Source organism: Sphaerulina musiva, assembly GCF_000320565.1.
Source record: "Sphaerulina musiva SO2202 unplaced genomic scaffold SEPMUscaffold_2, whole genome shotgun sequence".
NCBI classification, from domain to species: Eukaryota; Fungi; Ascomycota; class Dothideomycetes; order Mycosphaerellales; family Mycosphaerellaceae; genus Sphaerulina; species Sphaerulina musiva.
Window position 1 is genome coordinate 47,382 of NW_016017384.1, and position 17,994 is coordinate 65,375.

General features: G+C 46.0%; 4 protein-coding genes across 4 annotated transcripts; 2 read left to right on the plus strand and 2 right to left on the minus strand.

The window, feature by feature from the left end:
- Positions 1 to 7,454: 7,454 nt before the first annotated feature.
- SEPMUDRAFT_146900 (sideroflexin-5) lies at positions 7,455 to 8,807 on the minus strand. The gene is made up of 3 exons (XM_016903948.1): positions 8,677 to 8,807; positions 8,399 to 8,532; positions 7,455 to 8,345 (listed from the first exon to the last, which is right to left on the minus strand). Exons 1-3 carry the CDS (start codon positions 8,778 to 8,780, stop codon positions 7,570 to 7,572), a joined length of 1,014 nt encoding a protein of 337 aa, XP_016762982.1. The 5' UTR covers positions 8,781 to 8,807; the 3' UTR covers positions 7,455 to 7,569.
- A 627-nt stretch (positions 8,808 to 9,434) lies between these two features.
- SEPMUDRAFT_59061 (uncharacterized protein) lies at positions 9,435 to 11,079 on the minus strand (the record flags this gene model as incomplete). The annotated part of the gene is made up of 2 exons (XM_016909482.1): positions 10,462 to 11,079; positions 9,435 to 10,368 (listed from the first exon to the last, which is right to left on the minus strand). The coding sequence occupies exons 1-2, from the start codon at positions 10,668 to 10,670 to the stop codon at positions 9,435 to 9,437; spliced, it is 1,143 nt and encodes a 380-aa protein (XP_016762983.1). The 5' UTR covers positions 10,671 to 11,079.
- A 2,795-nt stretch (positions 11,080 to 13,874) lies between these two features.
- Positions 13,875 to 15,393, plus strand: SEPMUDRAFT_146901 (mitochondrial carrier). The gene is made up of 3 exons (XM_016903949.1): positions 13,875 to 14,180; positions 14,270 to 15,045; positions 15,097 to 15,393. Exons 1-3 carry the CDS (start codon positions 13,999 to 14,001, stop codon positions 15,126 to 15,128), a joined length of 990 nt encoding a protein of 329 aa, XP_016762984.1. The 5' UTR covers positions 13,875 to 13,998; the 3' UTR covers positions 15,129 to 15,393.
- Positions 15,394 to 15,812: 419 nt separating this feature from the next.
- On the plus strand, positions 15,813 to 17,921 carry SEPMUDRAFT_146902 (glycoside hydrolase family 13 protein). The gene has a single exon (XM_016903950.1). The coding sequence runs from the start codon at positions 15,866 to 15,868 to the stop codon at positions 17,837 to 17,839; it is 1,974 nt and encodes a 657-aa protein (XP_016762985.1). The 5' UTR covers positions 15,813 to 15,865; the 3' UTR covers positions 17,840 to 17,921.
- The last annotated feature ends 73 nt before the right edge of the window (positions 17,922 to 17,994 follow it).

Sequence of the window (17,994 nt, forward strand, 5' to 3'; positions counted from 1 at the left end):
GCAGCATATGGTAACCGAAAGTCGGTTTAAACACTGGATGCGCGTTCTAGCTAGGCTAGAGAAGGAGATGTTGAAGCATTCACTATAAGCCTGAGATCTGAAGTGATTTGGTTTTTCTAATTTTCGTGGTCGGCAGGTATGGTCGGCAGGTATTATTAGCTATAGAAGGAGATGTCGAAGTACTTACCGTAAACTCCTGAATTAATTTGCTTTTTCCCAATTCTCGTGGTCGGCAGGCATGGTCGGCAGCTATTGTTAGCGAGTTCAGGCAGTACGGTATATACGAGGCTTATTACTGTTCCAGAAGCGCTTACTATGTTTATTCTATATCTAGAAGAGGTTTTACGTAATACCCATCGCAATACCTATTGGGTATACCTATTGGGTTTTTTCCGTTGGGTTGTACCTAGCTTATAAGCTGGGTACCCACCTTATTTGCGGGGTTGGGTATTAACGTTGGGTTGTACCCAACCCATACCCAACCCAACCTATGACGAGGCCTACTACTCGTTAGAAGGAAGTATTGTACTCTTTCTACTCTACTTCTTTATACTAAATTAGAAGTTAGTACTCAAATCTGCCGACTATATCCGCTAACTATATCCGCCTACTATACTTACGCTTTTTGATTATACTCCTTTGTATATATCTTTCTCTAGCCCTCGATAAGTTCCTATTGCTTATCTTTAGTAAGGCTCTTAAAGCTCGTATACTCCTTAATTTATATCTTTTTGAATCGCGCAAAGGATTCGTTATACGCTTTATAGTATCGATTCTATACCCTCTTTTCTTCGTCTATAGCGGCAGTACGCTCTCTATCCCGTAGAGTATTTAGCTTAAGAGAGTACTCCTCGAGTAACTTCGAGGCTACGCCGAGCTTTGCGCGCTTGTTTACTAGTACCTCTAGGGTATTGCTCTTACGTTTCGGTATAGTAATAGTTTCTAATATTAGTATAGTAGTTAAAGAAGAACTCGGTCTAATTACGAAGGTAGGTATCGACGGCGCTAGTAAAGGTACGGAGGTACGGGTATTATAGAGGTATTATAGTAAGGTAGTAAAGTAAGAGAGAGAAAGTAAATTTACCCTACTAGGGCAATTTAAGGTTTAGGCAGTAGCCGAATCCCGGTATTAGTTACGCCGGGCAACGATACTACCTATCCTTCCGGACTAATAATACTCTACCGTACTACTATACCGCCGACGTTATTCTAGATAATACCTTAAGTATAAGAACTATACGTAAGTCGCCCCCCCTAGGCATTATTAATTTCGAATATAAGTTGTTGTCCGTTCGTTCGCTACTACTAGGACAACTGCTAGTAGGGGTTATATATATATAGTATATAGATATCTATGTTAAAACGATATATATATTAAGTATATATATCTAGGACCTATATATAAATACGCGTCTAAATTATATATCCGCCCTAGAGAAAACAATAGGTCCTATAGCTATAGATAAACGTGTTCGGCAGACGTAGTCGGCGTATAAGGCGTATACCCTACTAGCGGCCTTAGGATATATATAGAATCCCTGTATAGATTACTAATTACCTTCCTGCGAGATCCGATATACTCTAGAGATAAGCGCCTTAGCAAACTCCGGGTTTTCCTTATACCCCCCGTATTTTCCTTCTCTCTTTTCTTCTCTATCGTTAACTTTGTTAATCTACCGAGATATACTTAAAGCTCTTAAAATGCCTAATATAGATACTGTTTCCCTCTCTACCTACGTCTCTGCCTCCCTTCCTAAGGATAATAACGACTAACTCGACTATAGACTCGGTTTACTATAGGATAAACAATCGAGACCTAGAGGGCTTCCGAAGGCTGCTTTTGATAGCGGAACTAATATAAGGACTTAGAAGTAGTTAGATAGGATATAGGAGGAACGAATAGAGCCGCTCGAAAAGATATCCTATCTCGGAAAGGGGAAAGAAAAGTAGGGAACTAAGGGTACTACAAAAGTAATCTACGATCCTAATTATAGCGGAGAGAAAGAGGACAAGTAGGCAACTTAAGGTACTACGGGAGTAATCTATAATCCTAATTATAGCGGAGAGAAGGAAGAAAGGCAAGCAAATTAAGGTATAGGTCTAGTAATCTATAGTCCGGAGACTAGCGACGATTCGGATATACCGATTAGGCGGCGTATACGACAACTACCTCAACCGATAGCCTCTCCTAGACTAAGTAAAAGCCTAGCCGAAAGGAGGCGGGGACGTACGAAACTAGTCGCGAAAAAGTCCTATCTAGGGAAGAAGAGGCCGATAGGGAGTCAACGGCTATAGAAGAAGCCTATAATACGAAAGGTACCTAAAGCGAGAACTAAGCAACGAACAAAGCCTAGTATAGCTACTCTCCGCGAGATTAGGAGATACTAGAAGACGACCGAGCTGTTAATACGTCGACTACCTTTCTAGAAGATCTGTCGGGAAGTTACTTTAAATATCGTAAGTAAATCTTTAAGTAGTATATACCGGTTCTAAGCAGAGGCCCTCCTCTATCTATAGGAAGCGACGGAAGCGTTTCTTATACTTAAGTTCGAAGTGTCTAATATACTTATAATATATACGAAACGAGTAACGTTATAGTAAAAGGATATAGTACTTTGTCGATAGATTCGGAAGCGCTTCCTAGGGGAAAATAACGGAAAAGATAACTTTTAAGCTTTTGGGAATTTGCCGACTATATCTACTAACTATCTCTTAGGGGAACAATTACGACTCCTACCGATAAGACTTTCCGATAATATTTACTACCTATTTACCTAGGGAAGGGCTTCTACCGACTGTACCTACCGACCCTACCTGCCGACCGTACCTACTAACCGTACCTACCGGTTACTCCCGGTAATTAAAGATTACGTACGAAAACCTTATTTGGATCTCGTATAAATTACGTATATATTATTACTTAGGCAGCAAACTATCTGTAGCCTCTAATTAGCCGAGCGGTTGTCTCCTAATAATACAAAGTTACTCTCTACTTCAGAAAAAACCTAACTTACTATATTAATATTGCCCCCTTCCTTTCTCTCTTTCCTTACTACCTCTACTATACTATACTATACTATACTACTATACTATACTATACTACTATACTATACTATACTATACTACTATACTATACTATACTACCGCTACTATACTATACTAGTGTACTAATCTACTATAATAGCCTCGGCTATATCGATTGCGTAGAAGCGTAAACAATCGATCGCTTGCAAGACTCCTCGTACTAGTAGAAAGGGACTTCCTTTACGTATAGGTAGTAAAAAGCTTCTAGGCGCTTGTATTAAGAAGGGATATAGATATACCCTAGGTAGTAAGTAATTCTAGAATTTCAGATCTATAGTCGGTATTTATAGTCGGCACTTGTAGTCGGTATTTGTAGTCGGTACTAACTTTCTTAAAGCATTAGCTCTTAAAGAGATTAGGAAGTGCTAGAAGGAGAGCCTACTCTATATTAAGAAAACTCTATTTGCTAGACTTATTAAGGAGCTCGTTATAGATTAGGCTTATATACCTCTTCGCATTTAAGCAAGCGCTCTTAGCGTTCTTCAAGAATATACTAAGTCTCTCTTAGTAAGAATCTTTACCTATAAGTCTTCCTATTTCTTATTCTTTCTAATTAATTACTTACTTACTTACTTACCTCCTCTAGCGGCTAACCTTTTAGCTATTTACGCTAAGCGCGTTATACTTTAAGGCAAAGATATAGAGTATCTTCGCTCGCTCCTTAAGGAGTAGGGTGTTTAGCCTAACGATTTTGTAGTCTGCCCTTACAATTCTAGTCCTATTAATCCCAATTTTATCTATATAGAGCTAAAGAAGAACAAAGCTCCTAAGGTACTAAAACCGAAGGCTACGCTAAAATATAAGCCTCTCCTAACTAAGAAGCCTTAACGAATTGTTAATTACGATTCCGACGAGGATATACTAGACGCTACTTAGAATCCGACTATAGACAATAATAATAGCGAGGATACTACTACTTAGTAGGCAACTCTTAGTAAGTTACTCCTCTTTTATTATTAATTATAATATACTAATTTAATAGCTTAGGATAATACTCCGCTACTACTAGATAATAAGTAAGAGGAAGATAAGTAGGACGCAGATAATTAGGACGAAGATAAGTAGGACGAAGATAAGTAGGAGTAAGATAAGTAAGATTAAGATGTCTAAGATCGAGACTTTTAAGCTAGTTATAATTAAGAAGAGCTAGATAATAATACTAGCGATAATAAGCAAACTCTTAAGCAGAGGTTAGAAGCCTACGCTAATAAGTTAGTAGCGGTAGCTTACGCGCTTACTATTACGAAAGAGCGTTTAGAAGATAGTATATACCTTACTTAGCAAACTCTCGAGGGAGATACGAAGAAAATTGCGCGTTAGTATTATAGTTAGTAGTAGCTAAACTTCGAAGATCAGCTTTGCGCCTATTAAAAGATTTAAGACGCTTAAGCAAAGGAGCAATCTGCTCTAGATACTTAGCTACTTACTAAGAAGTAAGGTAGTTTCTATCCTTAGTATATAGTAGCTTATAACTATAATTAATTAGTTAGAGCTTTCCTTTCTAGTAATCTCTTTTTAGTCTATATATATAGTCGGTATATATAGTCGGTAGCTGCAGTAAGTATAAAATATTTTCCTATTAAAATCTGCGCTCTAGGAATCAGATAGTAGGTATATATACCTTATTTATATTATTTTCTACTATTTCGTAGGTATTCAACTCGTATTATATAATACCTATTACAATACCTATTAGGTATACCTACTAGGTTTTTACCGTTAGGTTGTACCCCGCTTATAAGCTAGGTACCTAGCTTATTTATAGGGTTAGGTATTTAAGTTAGGTTGTACCTAACCTATACCTAACCTAACCTATAACGAGGCCTAGTTATTCGCAAGCTCTAGGCTTAGGAAGATATACTGTACCTAGCGATTGCGAATCTTATAAACTAGCTCCTTGTCTAATTTCCTGTTCTCTATAGTAAGGTTAACAATATTAATTAATAACCGAGAGTCCTTTTCTAGTAACCGTAGAGCCCTCCTTATATCCTCGGCCTGTTCCTCGCCTAATCGATTTAATAGTATTATCTATACGACAATCAAGCTAGTTATTAACGTAAAGGTATAGAAAATTAAGCTCTTCCCTCCTCTAGTACGCTTAATTACAATTACGTCCTTAAATCCGAGTACGCTCGTAAAGATAGTATCGTATTACAACTCGGTAGGAGTCAATCTCTCCTTGTCTAGATAGAACAGCTTAAGGATCTAAGTCAATACTACTATAGTAGCTATACGCTAAAAGGAATCGTTAGTATTAAAGAGTCTAATATTATAATAAAGGATCTGCAGTTATTCTAATATAAGGTCTAGTATATCCTCGATACGACCTCGGAAGTATACTTTGATCTCGTCCCTTAGTACCTCGAACGCCGGTATTAGAACTCGATCGCTATTCTAATAAGATAGTACAGTACGACTAAGGGCTTTACGGCCTAGCAAGAAAAGCTCTTTATTCCTATCCTTATTGTTACTAGCGCTAGTATAAGTACTACTAGTACTTGCTTTAGCCTTCTGTTGTCTTCCTTTACTCTTCTTACTACCGGATATACTACTAAAGTTACCTATAGGTATCGTAGCCTATAGTATACGCTAGATAGATATCAAACGTAGATGTCAAACGGTAGCGAAAAATCGTCGTATATTGACGAGTATTGATCCGATAGTATTCGTACTTTGTAGAGGTCGAGAATAGTATATACTAGAGAGGATAGCTTCTTTGATTTAGTAGGTTTCTGTCTAGGTTCGACCTCGTCGTCGCTATCGATAGAATTGCTTAGCGAGGTAAAGAACTCGAAGCTCTTAGAGCGCGGACTATACGACACTTTAGGGAGTTAGTTTAGTAGTATCTAGAGGTAATAGAGCATTCTCGATAGATAGGTCGTCGTCGTTAGAGCAGAGTAGGGGGTCTGTCGATAGTAGTAGATATTGTATCGCAATTTAGGAACGCGCCTTTATACCTACTGTATTAAAAGTAGTATCAATCGAATTTTTAGGCCGCTTTTTAGAAATACTTTTTTTCTCGTATACCTCTTAGTACTAGTTATAGTACTATTTGGCAGTAAAGTTTCTCGTAGGTATAGAGTATAACCGTTTACTATATATTAGCTTTAGCCGCTTTAAGAAAGCTACTAACTCTCTAGATAACAGATCCGAACCCTACCCGTAGTCTACCCGCGCTTTACGTTACCTTCTAAACAAAGCGGCTATATTAGAGCTAGCTCCTAGTTATGTCTATAAATACAGAGATAGCGCTAATTGGCTTAGAATTAAAGACCGTACTATATAAAAATCGTTAATACGTAACTTTCTAATATATAGTAATTCGTGTCCGCCCCTAACTTAATATATCAAAATCTAAGGTTTCTGCCCTTACTAAGCAATAGTATATAGGCATAAACTCGTATAGGTATAAACTATATATATTGCTTCCCTAAATAACGATACCGCGCGTATGTATTACTACCCCTCTTACCTGCCTAGTCTTCTATCCCCGCTGCCGAATATATACGATATACGAAACCCTTTTCTATATAACGCTCGTATAGTAGATTTCGCGTTACCCCTATAGGAGTTTCTTTAATCCTACTAACATACGATAGCAGTACCCTTCGCTTAGCCGATCCCGCTGCCTACGTACTATTATCTCGTACCTCTCGACTTGTAGAATAGTATATATCTAAGGCGGTTAGTCGTCGCGCTACTACCTTAGCCTACGTAGGCCTACTACTACCTCTACTTAGTATACTTAGCGCTATCTCTAGCTCTTCCTTATTATTAGGTATCTCGTACGGATCGAGCTATAGTACTATAGGTAGCCGCTTTATAAGACGTAGGCTCGGTTGCTATAGCTATAAAGAACTAGTAACCGGAGAAGAAGAGGTACTTAGCTATTCGGGTATAGTATAATACTACTTATATTCGCTATTATTATCGATTAGCTCTAGCGTCGGCTCTACGGCTATTCTGTTAATAGTATTATATATCTACTAATCGTCGTCGGCTATAATTGTCTATACTTGAATTAGTTTAGCTAATCGGATATTAGAGAATTGCTCTTAGTTCTATATATAAATTTGTATATATATAGTACTAATCGACTCGGGTTAATATATATATATATATATATCGCATATATAGAATTTGTAGAATTCCGATATTAGCGTATATTTAGATACGATATACAATATATACAGCGGGTATAAACTATAGGTAGGGAAAAAGATTAGCCTCTATATTAGCAAGATTAGCCGACGTTCCGTACTACTAACGGGCTAGCCCGTAGGACATATTATATATATATGTATACGCACTTTGCAATAAGTAACAAAGTAGTAGTAGTAAGGTTAAAAATACGGCCGGCGCTAAGAGGCGGCGGTAGTACGGTAATTATCGTAATCTGTCTTCTTAGAAACCGACGGTAATACCGACGCTCGAAAACCGGAAACCTGCTAAAGAAGACGGGGCCTAAGACGTAGCGTCTACAAATCATATACCTCTATTGAATTCTACAAGACCGTTCTCGCCGCCCTTCTCCCAGAATTCCTGCTCTAAGCTCGAAGCCTTTACAGCCTGTCTCTGCGGGAAAGCCGCCAACGCAAGCGGCAGCGCAAAGATACTCGTAGTCAGAATCAGGCCCAGATTCACCGGCGTGACCATCCTCGGCCTTGCCTTCAGCCACTGCGTCTGTTGCAATCGGACGAGGATGAGGGGTGGAATGACCATGATAGGTGTAGCGTTGAGTACTCGGGAGACAGCAGTCTCTCCCACTGCAAGTGTAGCAGCTTTCTTACTCTTGCCAATGGGCTCCAGTGCCTCTCCAGCTTCTTCTCTCTTCTTCCTGTCAGATTCGGACTCGCTAGGGTAGACGTTGATACCTTGTCGAATTTCCTCGCCGCGCATGAGGAAGACATTGAGGACACCGGCGCTGGCGACAGCTGCGAAAGGCACTAGTCGACCCAAAGTAACCTTTGCTGCTGGGCTGAGGCGCTTGAGTCGAGGCACAATTGAGTTGAGGCCGACAGCTACACCACAACTGGCTCCTACGGCTAGGAAGTAGGACTGGATGATGCTAGAGGTCGACATTGGTGTACTCTTGTTTGCGTTGGAAAAATTGATAGCCACATTGAGTGACTGATTGGCGATTTGCCATGCGACTGTTCCAGTTGTGGTCAAGTTGGGCGTGAGCATGCCAGCGGTGACGACCAAGTTGGACATGACGAAGCAGGACATTCGGAAGGGGAGAAAGACTGGTTCTCCGGTATCTGGACGGCGCGTCAGTATTGAGTCTCGTTACGAGCGGATGGATATGCCGCACCGGGATGGAGAGTCGAATCCACGACCTTCTTGGCGGTCCATAGCTCAGGAGTCATCTGCTGAATCGTGCCCTGCTTGTATTGTGTGATGAGAGACTTGGCATGTTCGAGGCCGGTGGAGGAGGTGAAGAGTGTCCTGAGAGAATCTGTTAGTAAGTTCTACTCTCAACACCAATTGCCCGAACAATGCCGCCAGTCAGATGAATACAAATTGGCATTACTGACCCATTGGGGATCACATTGAGCCTTTCACTCCGTCCTCGTGTTTTTTATTTCTCACCTCGGATCGGAAATGTCTGCGGAGTGCTTGACGCGTCCCCAATATGTGCTGAGATCATGGCGAGAAGCGGGCAGATCTCGACTGCCAGGAAGCGCGGCAGACATGATTTGCTGTGATGTCGAAGCGAGAGGGAGGCCGAAGAGATGGCAGACGTGAACGCGAATTGTCGGTGATTGGGGAGTCACCAGCGATACCGCCAACGGGTATTGCCGCGACAAGCGAACCGGAGACACCACGCAATTTTCTCTGCTTTCCCGACCATCTACTACCTGACTTACTTCGACTTCCAACACCATCACTTCCATCTCATCGGGAACCAGCATCGCCAAGTATACCTACCTACGCAAAGGACAGACATGTAGTCGCTGATCCTACCGTCTTACCCACGCTCACTGCTGCTCTCACGCGTCGCCTGCAATGAATGGTCAGGTAGCTGCGCATTCCCGACATCCTTCCTGTATATACAACAGGCCGAAAAGGAAACCATCGTCTCTCACCGCGCTCGATCTGGCAAAGTACCTCTTTTTACAGATCTTGAGCTGGCTTTCCACCAACAGACTCTTCGGAGTATGCTGGTGTGAATACGAGACAAGATCAAACACATCTTCGGCGGTTTTTGAGTACGAATCCAGGCTTTTGCTTCTACAGCCCGGCTTTTTCGTAATTTACCAGCTCGATACAATCACGTACATCATATATGTACATACGAGAGAGCAAGTGCATAGCTCCATTGTTACATAGTGATTATTGGTGCCTTGCTATGGCAATCCTTCAATCTCCCTCCTCCTCGCCTCTCTCAAGTCCTGACTCGCAGGCCTTCTCACTTCTCTCCATACTCCATCCCAAGGTCTCAAATCCTGCGCAGTAATAGGAGAGGCATTCGACTGTGCCGATGCAGAGAAAGGCTTTGCAGTTTGCGAGTACGAAGACGACGGCGTGTGGGTTGCCGTCATTGGTGGAGGGGGAGCGAACCAACCTCCGGCGGGCGTAGTCGCCGTTATAGCATCCTCCTCCTGCCAGTCAATTTGGTAAGTGCTGGATGTGGTGGTCGGATGTGGTGACGCAGGCTGTTCTTCGCGGTTGAGAAGTAGCATGAGCATTTGTTGCCGTTGCATTTCTTCTTCTGTGATGCAGTTCGGGTCATATCCTCCTCCGGTTTGAAGTGGTGGAGGTGGCTGTTGTGGTAACCCTTCTCCTGCACGACTATATGCAGAAGGAAACATGTTTTGGTTGTAGTTGGAATAGTATGTCTGCTCTTGCGCGAAAGGTCTGTAGCTGGTTTCAGCTCCAGCATTATTACGTGTTGTGGTTCCCATCTGCATCATGGGCACGGGCAAACACTGTATGCGGGTCCTCTCTTTTCCGACTCTTTGCTGGGCCCAGATCAAAAGTCCTCCATATACGGTAGTGCTGACAGCTGCCCCTATCGTCACCAACAAGGCGGGAGTATTCCAGTAATATCTTTTGAAGACGAGGAAATTGTAGAAGACGGTCAACAGACCTAATGCGCAGGATGTGAAAGCGGGGAGGAAGACATTATCCGCTCGGAAAAGTGGATTGCGCACTGCGTAGCAAAGGAGCGCTGTGAAGGAGAAGCCTGCGGTAAGGAGAGCTAATGCGAAGATGCCGAGGGCGGCTTCTGCTACTCGTAGGACTGGGTCTCGTTCGAATGTCACGGGGAGCATAAGGAAACTGGTGCGTAGCAGGTCAGCATCAGCTCAGCTCACATGCAATATATATCGAGCATATGTCCAATAGCAGCGAGCATTAAGAACAACAACTTACCCGCCCAGAATCAGAAAACTCGACGCTATCCCTACCGACCTCCAATACCACGCCACAGCATCTCTTCCTGCTAACAGACCATCGAGGGTCCTATAGCTCTGCGCCCGTGGCCGACCTGGCGCTCGTATGCGTTTGATGGCGCCAAAAGGCGAAGGTTTTGTGTTGGGAGATGTAGAGATGTCTTCTTGAATCCCTCTTCCTCCATACATTTCAAAGGTTGTAGACCAGATTCTTTGCGCCGAAGCGCGCGATTCCCGAGCCTCTCGTGTATCGTATCCTCCCTTCTTGCGAAGCTAAATCCTCCTGTTCTGCGCAGCAATCGTAGCTTGATCCTCGAGTCTGATCTCCTCCTGCCAAAGTCTGGACCGGATCGACTCCTCCGATATGGCTATGCGTAATTACTGGCTCTTTTGGGTGGTGGTCGTCAGCGCACAAGGATATAGTCCGAATCGCCTGACACTGTTGTATAGCGAAATGTCGACTGGTCGCCGTCGTCGGCTTCGTTTGGTCTGGAAGGAGACTGCCTAGAACACAGTAAGGTAGCCTTCGCAACGCCAGCTCTTGCTGAAGGGATCAGTCAATAGATAGGGAGTATGGCAGTTGGTACAACGAAAGGATAACAGGCGATCAGAAGAGGCTGAAGAGGCCAAGTACAGTACCTAGGTGAGGAGGTAGGTACCTGAGTATTACAACTAGGTAGGTACCGACGGGTGGCATTGACAGGGTAAGCCACACCAGCCTTACTACAAGGGTAAAGAGCGCGCCTACCTTCCAGCAATCCTCATTGGGAGCCAGATAATGTCTTGTGGCGGTGGTATATCCCATGGGTTGGGAGTACTATGATATGTCACCTAGGTACGCAATATTGCATCGTAAAAGTATATGTACTGTAGTGCGGTGAAGACGGGATGCCCTCTCGCGAAAATAGAAACACTAGAACAGTTCTCTGGTAGGAGGAGGTACTGGCACCGTGGCGGAGTCGGCGAGTTTTATGCTTCCTGCAAACTCCGAGTCTCCGACAGTCGTGCGAGGACTCACCACGCGCCACGAGCAGACTCTCCTCTGGAGCGTGTCTATGCTATAACCCAAGGCTCTGTTCATCTTGAGGAACTTGGCAAAATATCGAAGCGCCTCCGAACCCGAAGAAAGACATGATGGCGTTGCGGTTGTAGTGATTTTGATGGAAGTGTACAGGTAGTTATCAGATATGGTCGTCGACTTTCGTATATACCCACATCAACATCGCGATGATCTGCACTCTATTGAACAGTATAGTGCCATTCTACCTGATCCAGGAAGACAATGTAGAGAGTAGGTACATATAGAACTGTCCAGCTATGCGCTCTTTCTCGGGATGTCTTGCTGCTATTGCTGTGAAGAACACCAGAGGCCGTTCTCGGAGGACAAGCACTGGTAACCTGGCTGGCTGCAAGCCTGCAAAATGTCGCGTGAGTGCTGTATCTATTTGTATGCTATGATATCGGAGATCAAGGCGAAACTTACACCGTTGCAACAGAGCGTGCAGGCTTGGCCTTCAATCGATCCTGGTAGGTCGCAAGTGTCGGTGCAATCTGCGATAGCTACTCCGCTAAATACGAGCGCTGCAGAGAACAGTCGTAGGAGCAACATCGCTTGTTTGCTTGTTTGCTTGTTTGCTTGTTTGCTTGTTTGCTTGTTTGCTTGGTTTTGCCTGCTGTACTGTATATGATTAGTCCTCTAGAGAGTATTTTGGTGTATGCAAGTGCTATATGTACCAGTTGTTCTGCGTGTCGAAAAGGTGGTGTTTCGAAAAGATAGGGGGCTTCGAAGAGGTACCTGGGCTTGAGTAGGTAGTTGTCAAGAGGAACAACACGAACGAGCAGACGACGTTATTTTATACCTGGAGGATACGACTGCGATACCGGGAAAACTGCGCGTTGCACCCACGAGGATCTCATCTCCACGATGTCCTCGACAGGGAATTCTCAGCAGCAGGGTAGGTCAGATCTGTATATTGTCATTGGCGAGGATGAACCCTTCGAAGCAGGTCACGCTGTCCACGACCGGCTAGGCCATAGGCAGGCCGCCGGCCAGGCCTCTACGACAACGAACTCTGTTTCCTTTTTCCCCCGGCAAGGCTCCTTAGGTAGATGTAGCGTGTGGGCATAGTATTTGTATATGGCTAGAGCTGTAGACGGTGAATGAAGTCCTCTCGTAGCTAGAATAATTCTTGATTGGTTACGCGGCGCAGTTGAAGCCGATTTTTACTCCCAAGCAAGCCGAGCGCCTTGTACTTGTATTTCCGAACTTTCCGTTCATTCTGTGTACCTAGAGGGGGTAGGGGTGCGGGTGTCAGCTACACCTAGGAAGTATTTAGAACGTCAGCATACCGCTGTATAGGCCGTCGAATAGGCGCCAGGCGGTTATTGAACGTACGCCGGCGCGGCTTACAAAGTTACATACCTTGGTAGTAATTTCAGATATGTAGTAAATGCCTGTTATACCGGTATCGCAGGACCCAGGTCACTGCTATGTGTGTTATATATCCGCGGAGTACCTGCACAAGCAGTGCCTTTGCCGAGTTGGTACAATAAGGTAGCTGTCAGAACGCTTGTTACAACTAAACTTGAAGTATTGATCAACTGACTCCCGCTCGATCACTCTGGATAGCGGAATATAGTCGAGACATTGTTTCGCCGCTCTCAATTGTATAGCAGTGCTGTCAACATTACGGACGTCCTCGTAAACAGCTGCTGTTGACTATGTACTCCTGAATAGTGTAGTCCTGAATAGGGTCAATAGGTACTGCACGCATCTGAAACAAGCCGCAGAATCGAGCCATTGTCGTATAGTGACCGAAAGGTGTTGCAGAGAACAAAAGTCAAGCTGACAGCGGATAGTAGGAGGTAGGCTGCAAAGTAACATACAAGATGGACGATATGCTAGTTGCTGGCACAGTAGGAGTTGGTAGGGCGCAAAGCGACTGCAAAGCGACTCCGACGGCCGGTGGATTAGACAAGTTTGTAGGCTTGGCCGCGCCCTGACGGACGGCCACCTTTTACCTGAGGCTACAAAGAGGCATTTGCAATCATACCTGGTAAGGTACCTACCTTAGGTAAGCGGCTGATATTCCTCTCCAACGTACCCGCGACTCGGAACGTGTAGAAAGTCGATCAATAGTACAATGGAATATGGGTAAGACGGGACTCAGGAGGTACATGTAAGGTATTATTCTGATCGGATTCGATGAGAGCGGAACAATAAGGCCGAAGGCGATGGTATACTACCTTATAGCGTGGCTGCTGTCCGGCCTCTCATTGGCTCGGACATGTTACGCCGCTCAACGCGGCGGAAGTCGGAAGACTTTTTGTCGCGACGGCAGGAGCAGTGCTGAACATTATTCGACATTGGACTTTGACCTCAACCTCTCCCATTTCATTCCATTCTCAAACACCACCGCGCACCGCCGCATCACCTCTCTCCACTCCACCGCACGCACCGTCGAGCTCTTCCTCCCCCCTAAGGCACACCTACTCTTCCCCTGCACACACAGTCACCATGTCTGGAACAGGTACGCAAGCACCACAGAGCACTGGCATCGCCAAGCTCGATGCCGTCAAGGAGACTCTTGCTGCGAAGACGCCCGAGAAGCTCAGCGGTGTCGCCCTCTACTCCCGATTCGCCTTTGCTGGTGCCGTGTGCTGTTCTATAACTCACGGTGGTCTCACACCTGTCGATGTGTAAGTTGGCGCCAGGAGACAGAAAGATTTGGTTTCGCGCGCGCGCGCGCACGAGAGAGAGAGGAGAGCTGACACGGCGTCTTACACAGCGTCAAGACCCGTATTCAGCTCGACCCAGTCACCTACAACCGCGGATTGATCGGTGGTTTCCGTCAAGTCATCGCCAACGAGGGAGCTGGTGCTCTCCTTACCGGTGCAGGCCCAACCTTTGCTGGCTACTTCCTCCAGGGCGCATTCAAATTCGGCGGATATGAATTCTTCAAGCAGCAGTCCATTGGTCTCCTCGGCTACGAATCTGCCTCCAACAACCGCACCGCCGTCTACCTCGCCTCCGCTGCCACCGCCGAGTTCTTCGCTGATATCGCCCTCTGCCCTCTCGAGGCCACCCGTATTCGATTGGTATCGCAGCCTACATTCGCTAGCGGACTCGCTAGTGGTTTCAGCAAGATCGCCAAGCAGGAAGGCATCGGTGGTTTCTACTCTGGTTTCGGACCCATGTTGTTCAAGCAAATCCCATACACTATGGCCAAGTTCGTGGTGTACGAGAAGGTGGCCGAGGCAGCATACAAGAACTTCTTTGACAAGGAGAAGACTTCTAGTGGAATGCAGACTGTCATCAACCTGGGATCGGGTCTGATTGCTGGTTTCGCTGCTGCCATCATCTCGCAGCCTGCTGACACGATGCTTTCCAAGATCAACAAGACCCAGGGTCTTCCAGGTGAGGGAACCACCAGCCGTCTGATCAAGATCGCCAAGGAGCTTGGTTTGAAGGGTTCGTTCAGCGGTATTGGTGCTCGTCTGTTCATGGTCGGAACCATCACTGCTGGTCAATTCGCCATTTACGGAGACATCAAGAAGGCTATCGGTAAGTCTATCGTGCGACTCTGACTTGGTGTATGGATGCTGACTTGTTTAGGCGCTACCGGTGGTGTTGAGATCGCCAAGTAAGCGTCTCCTGTCTGCGAGAGGTGGGGAGCAGGTGGGAAGTGGTGTGTAATGCAGCGAGATCCGAAGGAGCTGCTGTTTCTCTCTTCTTCTTCTGCTTCTCCTAGTAGAAGGAGTGCGAGATAAGAGCCTAATGTCTTGATTTGAACTGCTAAAATGATAGAGGATGGGCGCAGCAAGACAGCTTTCTCTAGATCCGTGTACAGTAGGGCATTAGGGATGGCGTTTGATTGAAATGCATCATGATCTAACTTGCGTTGCGCATTGGACTCTTTCTCTTCCTCTTTCTCCTTCTCTTTGCCTCGGATGAATACCACTCGAGACAGAGGTCGAATGTGGCATGCGACATATGCTTACGTAACATTCAACGTTCCTGTCGTCAACCAATATCATGTGTATTGAAGAACCTCTCTCTCTCTCTCTCTCTTTTTCTCTTCGTCTTACATGTATCTGCCGCAATCCAATATGTCAGGTCTTGGCTTATTCTTTTTCCATCGTCGGCTCTGCTCCGTGTAACAGACATGAAATCCCACTTGTGTGATGACGCTCGCTTCTTCTCTCGTACTCTCGCCTGTACATGGACTTGCGCGTAGAATAGCAGCATGTGGGTCACGCCGACCACGCGTGCGGTATCACTATGGCTAATTATGCGCGCCTCCAATACACGGACAGGTAGGTCGACGTGACGTTCGTGCAACTGACTCTCAGCTACCTCCCTTGATCAGCCAGGCAGCAGCAACATGTCCAACAGTGCAAAGGACAATCCCGTCATCTTCCAGGCCTTCGAATGGCACACTCGATCGCACCCTCCGCCCCCGCACGAAACTTCCTCTCCATCCTCCCACTGGTCTCGTCTGACCCGTCTCCTCCCCACCCTCCACTCCTTCGGCATCACCGCTCTCTGGCTCCCGCCCGGCTGTAAAGCCAACTCTCCCACTGGCAACGGCTACGACTGCTACGACATCTGGGATCTCGGTGAATTCGACCAAAAGTGGGCTCGAAGCACGAAATGGGGCTGTCGCGAAGAACTGAATCTCCTCATCCGCACCGCGAAGAGTCTGGGGGTCGAAATCGTGTGGGATGCCGTGTTGAACCACAAGACAGCGGGGGATCGTGTCGAGGAGACGTGGGCTGTGGAGGTCGACCCTCAGGATCGGAGGATAGAGGTCACGGAACCGAGGAAGATTGAGGCTTGGTTGAGGTATGATTTTCCAGGGAGGGGAGAAAGATATAGTGGGTTGAAATGGGGGGCGGAGCATTTCAGCGGGACGGATTGGGATCAGAGGAGGGAGAGGAATGCCATTTACAAGTTGATTGATGATCCAATGAGGACTGTGAATGCTTCACTTCCTCCTCCTATACCGCCTAGACCGGGAAAGGAACACAATAACCATCATCAGGGTTTCAACATGTCTCGTTTCGCTCGCTTTGCCAAAGATACCATTCAAAAACATACCGCTCTGCCTATGTGGAAAACAATCTCACAGCGCCCGGGCAAAGGCTGGCTCCCGGATGTATCACGCACGCTTGGGAACTATGACTACTTACTGTTTTCCAACATTTACTACCTCCACCCTGCCGTCCGGTCGGACATTCTGAATTGGGGAAAATGGATGCTCGAAGAAGTTGGAATCGACGGAGGTTTTCGTCTCGATGCCGCTCAACATTTCAGCTGGAATTTCACGCGCGAATGGATTGAGCAGATCCAGGAGACAAGTCGACGACAGTATGGAGGAAGGGAAATGATGGTCGTTGGGGAGGTCTTGACGCATCACGTGGGGGATATCATACAGTGGTTGGATTGCGTTACACCTCCTTCATCATCATCATCATCATCATCATCATCAGAAGGACGAGGAAATGGAAACAGAAGATTAGCCTACGCCTTCGACACCCCTTTAATGTACTCCTTCTCCCGCGTCTCACAAGATGTCCATCACAACAGCCCCAACGCAGACTTGCGAACTCTCCTCGCCGGCCCTTCTCCGCCTCCTGGCAAAAGGTCCGCAGAAGGTGGTCATCATCATCATCATCATCATCATCCGGGACAAGCCCTCGTCTCCCTCCGCCCGCATCAGAGCCTCACCTTTGTCACTTCCCACGACACGCAAACCGGCCAAGACGCATACGTCCCCATGCGGCAAGATCTCAAAGCGCTCTGGTACGCTTTCATCTTGCTTCGCGAAGGTGGTGTACCGATCGTGTTTTGGGGAGATCTCTATGGGATTGCAGGCGATCCTCAGAAGGGGGAACGAGCACCTGCCGAATTACCGAGTTGCCGTCGTCGCCGTGCTGGAAAATTGGGGGGAGCCGGAGGCGGAGGGAGCAGTAAGTCACTCTTGCCGGTGATTATGTTGGCGCGCAAGCACTTTGCACATGGATCTCAACAGGATTATTTCGATGCGGCCGGTTGTATTGGTTGGGTGAGATATGGTGTTGTTGGTGGTGGTGATGGTGGCGGATGTGCAGTCATCTTATCGATCCTCCCGGCATCGACATGGACAATCAAGAAAATGTTTGTGGGACGCGCGCATCGAGGAGAGAGATGGGTGGATTGTTTGAGTGAACGTGCCGAAGGAAGGGCGGAATGCGTGATTGACGAGGACGGGTGTGGAGTCTTTGCGTGTCCTGGGGAAGGGGTTTGTGTGTATGTCAAGGAAACGGAACCGGTGAGGAGAGGTTGGGAGTTTGATGTGGATGTCTATCGACACTAGCTTTAGGGAGAAGTGTGACAGGCAAAAAGAGGGAGAGGGAGAGAGAGAGGGAGGAGGTACGATGAATGTTGTTGCAAGACGGATTGACAACTCAGGTTTTATGGATACCTTATGTCAAGGCAGGTAAATACGGTATGGCATGCTGCCATGCAAGA